Raw genomic sequence first — 11,666 nt, forward strand, 5'->3', positions numbered from 1 at the left:
AAGGATGGGTGTTAACTCTTCTCTAAATGTTTGATAGAATTCAGCTGTGAAGCCATCTGGTCCTGGACTTTTGTTTGTTGGAAGATTTTTAATCACAGTTTCAATTTCATTACTTGTGATTGGTCTGTTCATATTTTCTATTTCTTCCTGATTCAGTCTTGGAAGGTTTTACCTTTCTAAGAATTTGTCCATTTCTTCCAGGTTGTCCATTTTATTGGCATAGAGTTGCTTGTAGTAGTGTCTTAGGATGCTTTGTTTTTCTACAGTGTCTAAAGTAACTTCTCCTTTTTCATTTCTCATTTTATTGATTTGAGTCCTCTCCCTCTTTTTCTTCATGAGTCTGGCTAATGGTTTATCAATTTTGCTTGTCTTCTCAAAGAACCAGATTTTAGTTTTATTTTCTTTGCTATTATTTTCTTTGTTTCTATTTCATTTATTTCTGCTCTGATATTTATGATTTCTTTCCTTCTGCTAGCTTTGGGTTTTGTTTGTTATTCTTTCTCTAGTTACTTTAGGTGAAAGTTTAGATTGTTTACTTGAGATTTTTCTTATTTCTTGAGGTAGGCTTATATAGCTATAAACTTCGCTCTTAGAACTGCTTTTGCTGCATCCCATAAGTTTTGGATTGTCATGTTTTCATTGTCATTTGTCTCTAGGTACTTCTTGATTTCCTCTCTGATTTCTTCAGTGATCTCTTGGTTGTTTAGTAACGTATTTTTAAGCCTCCACGTGTTTGTGTTTTTTACTTTTTTTCCCCTGTAATTCATTTCTAATTTCATAGCATTGTGGTCAAAAAAGATGCTTGTTATGATTTTAATTTTCTTAAATTTACTGAGGCTTGATTTGTGACCCAAGATGTGATCTCTCCTGGATAGTGTTCTGTGCACAGTTGAGAAGAAAGTGTAATCTGCTGTTTTTGGATGGAATGTCCTAAAAATATCAATTAATTCTATCTGGTCTATTGTGTCATTTAAAGCTTCTGTTTCCTTGTTTATTTTATGTTTGGATGATCTGTCTATTGGTGTAAATGAGGTGTTAAAGTCCCCCACTATTATTGTGTTACTGTCGATTTCCTCTTTTTTTTTTTTTTTTTTTTTTTGTAGTACATGGGCCTCTCACTGTTGTGGCCTCTCCCATTGCAGAGCACAGGCTCCGGACACGCAGGCTCAGCGGCCATGGCTCATGGGCCCAGCCACTCCGAGGCATGTGGGATCTTCCCGGACCGGGGCACGAACCCGTGTCCCCTGCATCGGCAGGTGGATTCTCAACCACTGCGCCACCAGGGAAGCCCCGATTTCCTCTTTTATATCTGTTAGCAGTTGCCTTATGTATTGAGTTGCTCCTATGTTGGGTGAATATATATTTATAATTGTTATATCTTCTTCTTGGATTGATCCCTTGATCATTATGTAGTGTCCTTCCTTGTCTTTTGTAACATTCTTTATTTTAAAGTGTATTTTATCTGACATGAGCATAGCTACTCCAGCTTTCTTTTGATTTCTATTTGCATGGAATATCTTTTTCCATCCCCTCACTTTCAGTCTGTATGTGTCCCTAGGTCTGAAGTGGGTCTCTTGTAGACAGCATATATATGGGTCTTGTTTTTGTATTCATTCAGCAAGCCTGTGTCTTTTGGTTGGAGCATTTAATCCATTCACGTTTAAGGTAATTATTGATATGTGTGTTCCTATGACCATTTTCTTAATTGTTTTGGGTTTGTTTTTTTAGGTCCTTTTCTTCTCCTGTGTTTCCCACTTAGAGAAGTTCCTTTAGCATTTGTTGTAAAGGTGGTTTGGTGGTGCTGAATTCTCATAGCTTTTGCTTGCCTGTAAAGCTTTTGATTTCTCCATCGAATGTGAATGAGATCCTTGCCGGGTAGAGTAATCTTGGTTGTAAGTTCTTCCCTTTCATCACTTTCACTATATCATGCCACTCCCTTCTGGCTTGTAGCTCTTCTGCTGAGAAATCAGCTGTTAGCCTTATGGGAATTCCCTTTTATGTTATTTTTCGTTTTTCCCTTGCTGCTTTCAGTAATTTTTCTTTGTCTTTAATTTTTACCAATTTTATTAACGTGTCTTGGCGTGTTTCTCCTTGGGTTTATCCTGCATGGGACTTGCTGCGCTTCCTGGACTTGGGTGGCTATTTCCTTTCCCATGTTAGGGAATTTTCGACTATAATCTCTTCAAATATTTTCTCTGGTCCTTTTGCTCTCTTTTCTCCTCTGGGACCTGTATAGTGCGAATGTTGTTGCGTTTAATGTTGTCCCAGAGGTCTCTTAACGCTATCTTCATTTCTTTTCATTCTTTTTTCTTTATTTTTTTCCACAGCAGTGAATTCCACCATTCTGTCTTCCAGGTCACTTATCTCTTTTTTTGCCTCAGTTATTCTGCTATTGATTCCTTCTAGTGTAGTTTTCATTTCTGTTATTGTATTGTTCCTCTCTGTTTGTTCTTTATTTCTTCTAAGTCTTTGTTAAACATTTCGTGCATCTTCTCAATCTTTGCCTCCATTCGTTTTCCGAGGTCCTGGATCATCTTCACTGTCATTATTCTGAATTCTTTTTCTGGAAGGTTGCCTATCTCTACTTCATTTAATTGTTTTTCTGGGGTTTTATCTTGTTCCTTCATCTGGTACATAGCCCTCTGCCTTTTCATCTTGTCTGTCTTTCTGTGAATGTGGTTTTTGTTCCACAGGTTGCAGGATTGTAATTCTTCTTACTTCTGCTCTCTGCCCTCGGGTGGATGAGGCTATCTAAGAGGCTTGTGTAGGTTTCCTGATGGGTGGGACTGGTGGTGGGTAGACCTGACTGTTGCTCTGGTGGGCAGAGCTCAGTAAAACTTTAATCTTCTTGACTGCTGATGGGTGGGGCTGGGACCCCTCCCTGTGGTTGTTTTGCCTGAGGCAACCCAACATTGGAGCCTACCTGGGCTGTTTGGTGGGGCTAATGACAGACTCTGGGAGGGCTCACACCAAGGAGTACTTCCCAGAACTTCTGCTGCCAGTGTCCTTGTCCCCACGGTGAGCCACAGCCCCCCCCACCCCGATTCTGCAGGAGACCCTCCAACACAAGCAGGTAGGTCTGGTTCAGTCTCCCCTGGGGTCACTGCTTCTTCCCCTGTGTCCTGATGCACACACTGCTTTGTTTGTGCCTTCCAAAAGTGGAGTCTCTGTTTCCCCCAGTCCTGTTGAAGTCCTGCAGTCAATTCCCACTAGGCTTCAAAGTTTGATTCTCTAGGAATTCTTCCTCCGGTTGCTGGACCCCCAAGCTGGGAAGCCTGACATGGGGCTCAGAACCTTCACTCCACTGGGTTGACTTCTGTGGTATAAGTGTTCTCCAGTCTGTGAGTCACCCACCCAGCAGTTATGGGATTTGATTTTACTATGATTGCACCCCTCCTACCTTCTCATTGTGGCTTCTCCTTTGTCTTTGTATGTTGGGTATCTTTTTTGGTGAGTTCCAGTGTCTTCCTGTCGATGATTGTCCAGCAGCTAGTTGTGATTCTGGTGTTCTCGCAAGAGGGAGTGAGAGCATGTCCTTCCACTCCGCCGTCTTGGTTCCTCCTCCTACACTCAAAATTTAGTTTTTAATTGGCCGCCGTATACTATAATTTCTTTTTAAACTTAATGCCTCATCATGTTGAAAGATGATACCAGCAGATGATATTAAGCCAAATTATACATTTTAGAGAGAGAATAAGATTAGATACAAATGAAACTGATAGGTTGTTTAAGGGAAAATTAAGAGTTACAGTAATAAGAAAAACAAATATTTAGATTCCTTTATAAAGGAATAAAGGGCAATTTTTTTTAACTTAGGTTTTTTAGTGCGAATGTTTTAAAGGTTAAATAATTTATGGTCATGTAAGTAGGGGGTTTAATGTATGGGTAGAAATTGGTCGTATTTATATTTTTGTTTTCATAACTGGCTATCAAATTATTTGTTTTGCAAATGGATTCTATGAGAATCAAATTTTTAAAAAGGAAAAAGATCCTATACTTAAATAAGCATATAATAATTATTTAAAAATTCTTCTCTCATCATTTTTATTTTGATCACATAGGTAGAATAAGCTTATGGTAGAGTATTAAAAATGCTTGGTTATTTTGAGAATGACATTTATATACTTGAAGGAAAATAAGTTCTGCTCTACGTATGAATATTAGCATATCCTTAGAGGTCTTAGAGGTATTTTAACTAAACTAAGATTTTGAGAAAATTTTATTTTTTTAATTTGTCTTGGCACAGATACTTCTGTGGGTTGCTCTAGATAAGCACGTCATTGTTTAGGTTCTAAGTGGAGGGTTATAGAAAATTGCTGCAGTGTTGAGAAAATTGTTTTCTTTTTTTCCCTCAATATAGTATTGTCACATGCATGGGTCAACTAAAAAAATCTGTAGTTCTCTTATTTAACAGAAACCCAAGAAGAAAATGACTGTAAGAATTTATAATAATAAAATTTATTTATTAAACATAAAGGACCCTTTATGTTTAAGGTCCACTTTTGCCAACATTGTAAAAATGTGCTGATGTAAATCCTAGCTACCATGGATTTATTTTTATTAGATTTACTGAAATTACAAATTTTAATGAAAATTTAGAAATTTAAAAAATGATTATGTATGCAGATATTTATTTGAATTTCACAGTGTGAAAATAGTAGAAGTTGTATATGGATAATTGAATCATTATTTCATCTCTAAGCTCTGTTACTCTGTTAAAATCTTTTCAGGTCTTAAGAGGTGAAATAGAAATGTTCTCTGGAGAAGATAAAATTGAGAAGGAAATAGGCTTATGTGAGAACTTACTTTCTGCAAAGTTAAATATATTCAACTTTAATAGTTTTTTTAATCGTTGTTAGGTATGATGTTTGTGTGCCACTTTAACAAGTTCGTTTCTATAATATTCTAGAGTTTACAGAGAAAAAGCTTATGATGCAAAGAAATTGTCATCTAAACTCTCTCACCCCATTCTCTTCCCCAGGGACAATCTTGTGTGTTTTGAGGGGGCATAGTATCGACAGGGGAAATTAAGTGGGGAGGGGATGCTTTAAAAAGTATACCATGTCTAGGCTCCACTCCAGACCAATTCAGTAATAAGCTGAAGCTCAAGAACTTGCATTTTTAATACCTTTATTGAGGTGTTATTGGTTTTCAGTAAACTTCACATATTTAAGATATACACATTGATATATTTTGACATGTGTTTATACCTGTGAAATCATCACTACAATCAAGATAATGAAAGTATTGATTGCCTCCAAAAGTTTTCACATTCTCTTTTGTAATCCCTCCTTCTGCTCTTCCCTGTTTCCCCTTCCCAGGGTTATCACTATTCTGCTGTTACACTACATATTAATTAGCATTTTAAGAACTTTCTGTATATGGAATAATGTAATCTTTGTTTAGCTTCTTTCACTCAGCATAATTATTTTGAGATTCATCCATGTAGTTGTGTATATTAATAGTTCCTTCTCTTTATATTGTCTTTAGGAGTACTCTGTTGTATGCATGTAACTTAGTATGTTTATCCATTCAATTGTTGACAGATATTTGTGTTGTTGCCAGTTTCTCTATTATGAATAAAGGCACCATGAACGTTTGTCTTTGTTTTGCACATATGTTTTCATTTCTCTTGGGAAAATATCTAGGTCAGTTTTGTTGATAATATTGTTCAGGTCTCCTTTGCCAATTGTCTGTACTTGTTCTATCAGTTGAGAGAGGGGTACTGAAATCTTTGCATATATCTGTGGGACTACTTTTTTTAAGCCAACTTTATTGAGATATAATTTACATAACATACAGTTTATCCATTTAAAGTGTACAGTGCACTGTTTCTTAGTATATTCACAGAGTTGTGCAGACATCACCATAATTAGTTTTAGAACACTTCCATCACTACAAAAAGAAACAAGTGCCCATTAGCAGTCCTTCCTTTCACTCCACCCTCCCAGCCCTATACAACTACTGATCTGTCTTTTGCCTCTATAGATTTGCCTGTTCTGGACATTTCATAGAAGTGGAATACAATATGTGGTCTTTGTGAATGGTTTCTTTCACTAGGCCTATTGTTTTCAAGGTTCATTCGTGTTTTAGCCTGTATCAGTATTTCATTCCTTGTTATGCCCAAATAATATTCCACTGTTTGAAAAATGTGGAATATACCACATTTTATCCATTCATCAGTTGATGGACATTTAGGTTTTCTCCACTTTTTGGAATTTATGAATAATGCTGCTAAATATTTGTGTACAAGTTTTTGTGTGAACATATGTTTTCATTTCTCCTGGGTATCATCTAGGAATGGGATTGTTGGGTCATATGGTAACTTTACATTTAACCTTTGTGAGAAACTATCAGACTGTTTTCCAAAGTAGCTGCATCATTTTACATTCCCATTAAGCTTATTTTGTTTTGTAATTCTATCAGTTTTTGCTTCTTTTATTTTGAAGGTCTATTATTAAGTTCATAAACCTTTAGGATTGTTTGTCTTCTTAGTGAATTAACAGTTTATCATTATGAAATGACCTTCTTTATCCCTTGTCATATTTTTTGCTCTGAAATCTACTGTGTCTGATGTTAGTACTTCAACTTTCTTTTGGTTAGTGGTAGTATGGTAGCTCTTTTATTTGTAATCTGTTTATATTCTCATATTTAAATTAGGTTTCTTATGGGCAGCATGTGATTTGGGGTCTTGCTTTTATCCAATTTGAGTCTCTATTTCCGTGTAATGTGATTATTGATATGGTTCCTTTAAATCTATCATCTTATTGTTTTTCTCTTTGACTCATCTGTTCTTCATCCCCTTTTTCCTTTTTCTCCCATCTTTTTGATTAATTTTCTTTTATAATTTATCTCCTTTCTTGGCTTAGTAGCCATAAATATTTGTTATTTCACTGTTTGCTTTAGGGTTTATAGGGTTTATAGTATACATATTTAGCTTTTTATAGGGATTTATTAATTAATAATTCTGATGCATATATTTGTATTAAATAATTCTAATGCATAATTTTAAGTAAAGTATATGTAAACATATATAAAGTATGTAAGTAAACATATATAAAGTATATATGTTCAGAAAGTGTCATCATCAGCATAATTTATATTCTCTTTAAAGTATAATGTTTTTCTTTTGTTTTTCAAATATTTGACCTGTAAATGTTTTGAATTTTGGTGCTCAAATGAAATTCACACTTTATTATTAATAACAATAACTATTATTTATACCACTTCACAGTTTGTCATACACAGCAGTGTGGTAAAAAGGTCTCATGGATTATTGTATCATTTTATGGAATATAAAATAGTCTTTTGCTTTTAAGAAATTTCCAAGTCATACAACTGGACCTCAAGTTTTATAATTCTAGATCAATGGTATTTTTATATATACTATTTATGATTAGAACATAAAGAAATAATTACTTAACTTTCTAGTCAACTGATGATTCTTCTTTTTGTTTTTAACTTTATAGTCTATGGCAGAAGTTCTTGCTAAAAAGGAAGAGCTAGCAGATCGCCTAGAAAAGGCCAATGAAGAAGCCATTGCTAGTGCTATTGCTGAAGAGGAACAGTTAACTAGAGAAATTGAAGCTGAAGAAAACAATGATATCAATATTGAAACTGACAACGACAGTGATTTTTCTGTGAGCTTTTAAAACTTTTATTCTCTGGGTGATTGAGACTTATATGATAAACAATAGGAAGTCTTTTTCTAAGCACTTTACCATTACTAAGTGTCTTGATACATAATGCAATTGAAAAGTTGGAAGTTGTTTTCTCATTTTACAAATCAAGAAAATGAATCTCAGAGTAAGTAAGTATGCAGCATTTCTCAGATTATAATTGTATAGATTGAAGAAGAATCAAAGATACATTTTTCCTTCTGCTAATAAAAAGCAAAGTATACATTGCCTTGCTATCACTAGGCGCTCAGGATATATATGTTGATGAGAGGGATTTCTTAAAGAATAAAAGTAATCATAAATGTTTACAATGTTTTCCTATTAAATTTTAATGCCCAACAAATACTTTTTAGCTTTTCTGATGTGTGCTCTAAATATGTCAGAATTTATGTAGTAATAGTTTAAACCCAATAGTTTTCTTTTGAAATTACTTGGTTTGTCTCTGCTGTTAATGGCAGGTAGGTTAGTCTTCCTCTTAAAATGTATAGGCTGTGGTATTTTTAACTTGGTAATTATTGTGACTGTAAGAGGTATGTAACTTTTTTCTGGTTTTGGACTGTTTGCTCAATGAAATATATGAGCAGTAGGTAGGAAGATTTCATATATAGTTCATTTTATAAGGTTATAATTGCTTCAAATATTTGTTACTCAATTTTTCCTACTACATTTTAGGCCAGCATGGGCAGTGGAAGTGTATCTTTCTGTGGTATGTCTATGGATTGGAACGATGTCCTTGCAGATTATGAAGGTATTACATGTTTGTATGTTTGTGTATGTGTGTGTTGTATGTATAGGTAGAGGGGTATAAAATACATTATCTTATTACATGGTGTTTTTGTATAAAATAAATAAGAGCGAGAGCCTTTTAAAAGTCTGTTCTCAAATGTTGGTTTTATAGAATTATGTGGTTAAACAATAGCGGTTTTCTTTTTTCTGAAAACAGCTCGTGAATCTTGGCGCCAAAATACATCCTGGGGGGATATTGTAGAGGAGGAACCTGCTAGACCTCCAGGACATGGAATTCACATGCATGAAAAACTTTCCTCACCATCTCGTAAAAGGTCTGGCCTTTGAAAATTAATTTGAAATGTTTCACAGGAAGGGAACTAGATGTTCTTGACTATTAAATGGAGTTACTACATACTATTTTAAGGTACATTATTCAAGACATTTCCAGATCCATTGAAAAGTGACAATGTTTCTGTGAAATTTTAGGTCAAAGTTAGTTTTGTATATTTTTAATATTTATTTTAAGAACTTTGAAGACTAAAGAAGATATTTGTGACTTTATCATGTAAACATTTGTGTCTCTTGTCCATTTGTTTGTATTAATAGAACAATTGCAGAATCTAAGAAGAAACATGAAGAGAAACAAATGAAAGCACAGCAGCTAAGGGAAAAGTTACGTGAAGAGAAAACATTAAAGCTTCAGAAATTGTTAGAAAGGGTGAGTTTTTAATTTTTAGGGAAGTATGATTGCCTTAAATTGATGGGCTTATTTTCAACTTGACTTCTTCTGGTTCGAGAGAAGCTAGAAGAACAATAAAAATAAATTTACTAAGAAACAAAATCATTTCTATCTACTGAGTTACAGAAAGCTACCTGTTAAAAAAAGAAAGAAAACAGAATTTGTCATTCCTAAAAAAGCTGGTAAATGGTTGTTTTGCTGAGTTCGCATGGATTATTAAAGCTGCACTTTGTCTTTTGCCATTTTCAGTGGGGGTTTCCTTGAGGAGTCTTGTGCAAAGTGTTCAATGAATTAGTAGGACAGTTTTGAGCTTGAGATGATCAGATTTGAATAAGTGGGGTACTAATTAGATTTATGGAAGAGATTCTTGGAGTATTTAGGGCAGTGTAACTTCTGGTCAGTGTGGTGTAGTGGAAAGAACATGGGCTCTGGAGATGGCCAATCAGGTGAAATCCTGGTTTGAACCACATAATAGGATATGACGCCCTGGGCAAATTACTTAACAATACTGCCTTTTAATTTCTTTATCCATAAAATGACAATTATCATTGTTAACCAGTTGTGATGATGAAAGTGGCAAGTAAGTAAAACAGTAGCATGGTGCTTGGGTGGTGGTTGCTCAGTATATGGTCATTCTTATTGTTAGTTACACATGGCAGACATGAGTACTGTATTAGTTATGTGTGCTGTGTAACAAAGGACCTCAAGACTTAGCAGCTTAAAACAACACACATTTTCACTTAAAACAACTGCTCACAGTTTCTTGGGCATGGAAACCAGGAGTGGCTTGTGTTGTTATTTCTTTGTTCAGAGTCTCTCCTGAGGTTGCAGTCAAGCTGTTGTCTGGGGCAGCAGTCATTTGGAGCTGAAGGATCCACTTCCAAACTCTCATGTGGTTATTGGCAGGCCTGGATTCCTCTTTAGCAGTTGGCTACGGACCTCTGTATCTTGCCATGTGGGTCTTTCCATAGCCTGATGTTCTTATAACATGGCTGCTACCTTTCCCACAGAGTAATCTGAGAGAAGACGAGAAAGAGAGAGAATGAACAAGTGAGCTGCCAAAATGGAAGCTGCACTGTCTTTTATAACCTAATCTCGGAAGTGGTATACCATCACTTTTGATGAATTGTATTGGTCACGATCCTGATACAGTGTTGGAGGGAAATACAGAACGGTCTGAATACCAGGTGGCTGGGATCATTTGGAGCCATCTTGGAGTCTGTGTACCACATATACCTAACACAGCATGACAGAAGATAGCTAACCGTTATAGTATAGGTGAACTCCTTTGTTAACTTCTGGTCCTAGAAAGGAGGACTAATATGCCTAGGTTAAATATATTTGCATTACTTATGTTTGTTTTAAAATTGGGAAAAATAATTGGACCAAATAATTTGAATATAAAAATGAGGTGGTGGGGCTTCCCTGGTGACGCAGTGGTTGAGAATCCGCCTGCCGATGCAGGGGACACAGGTTCGTGCCCTGGTCTGGGAAGATCCCACATGCCGCAGAGCGGCTGGGCCCATGAGCCATGGCCGCTGAACCTGTGTGTCCGGAGCCTGTAATGAGGTGGTGTAAGATTCTCCTTAGTACAGTAGAAAAGTTGGCTGGGAAAGGAAGAAAATCTGTAATTTTTCTCTTTACCTGAATCTCAAGAATTTAATTATTTTAATCAAGATTTTAATCATTTAGATTGAATAGATCAAATATGAAAAACAGTCTCCATGTCATGGGGTTCTATAAGAGTTAATATATTATTTCATTTTAAGCTTTAGAAAAATACTCTAACACAATTATAATTTTCCTTCTTACTGTGTTTTAAATACAAATAAAATTATATAGTTTATTTTCTCATTATGTAATATAATCTGCAGATACTCATGCAAACAAAATAGTAAATTCTTGAAATTGTACAAGACATTAGCGGTTCTCTGGTTTAATTTTCCCATCAATGTAGGTATCCCTTCAATTAATTTAAATGATAAATCCCACCTTCCATTTATATAATGAGTTATAGTTTCAACACTATTCTATGCATATATGGTCTCATCTGATCACCACAGTGCCTCTGTGAGGCACACAGAGTTGAACGGTTCCTGAACCCCATTTAAAAAAAAATTTATTTTATTTATTTATTTTTGGCTGCCTTGGGTCTTCATTGCAGTGCGCAGGCTTCTCACTGCGATGTCCTCTCTTGTTGTGGAGCACAGGCTCCAGGCGCGTGGGCTTCAGTAGTTGTGGCTTGTGGGCTCTAGAGCGCAGGCTTAGTAGTTGTGGTGCTTGGGCTTAGTAGCTCTGTAGCATGTGGGATTTTCCCAGACCAGGGATCGAACCCATGTCTCCTGCATTGGCAGGCAGATTCTTAGCCACTGCACCACCAGGGAAGTCCCCCTGAACCCCATTTTATAGATGTGAAAACTGAATCTAGGAGAGGCTAAGGGCTGTTTCCAATGTCACGTGACCAATAATTTGCAGAGCTATAGCTTTAAGGACCTGTTCCTAGCTCCTAATCCAGAACT

At 35.8% G+C, this 11,666-nt stretch overlaps 1 protein-coding gene across 4 annotated transcripts in view; it reads left to right on the forward strand.

Moving 5' to 3' along the window:
• SCAPER (S-phase cyclin A associated protein in the ER) overlaps positions 1–11,666 on the forward strand; it is a 499,446-nt gene that overhangs the window by 151,019 nt on the left and 336,761 nt on the right. For all 4 annotated transcript variants that reach the window (XM_067029410.1, XM_067029411.1, XM_067029413.1 and 1 more), the window contains 4 exons: positions 7,470–7,640; positions 8,352–8,427; positions 8,623–8,740; positions 9,015–9,126. In XM_067029410.1, the coding sequence (XP_066885511.1) occupies positions 7,470–7,640; positions 8,352–8,427; positions 8,623–8,740; positions 9,015–9,126 (477 nt within the window). The remainder of the gene's footprint in view (positions 1–7,469; positions 7,641–8,351; positions 8,428–8,622; positions 8,741–9,014; positions 9,127–11,666) is intronic.

This window comes from Kogia breviceps, chromosome 3 (genome assembly GCF_026419965.1).
Source record: "Kogia breviceps isolate mKogBre1 chromosome 3, mKogBre1 haplotype 1, whole genome shotgun sequence".
Taxonomy (NCBI): Eukaryota; Metazoa; Chordata; class Mammalia; order Artiodactyla; family Physeteridae; genus Kogia; species Kogia breviceps.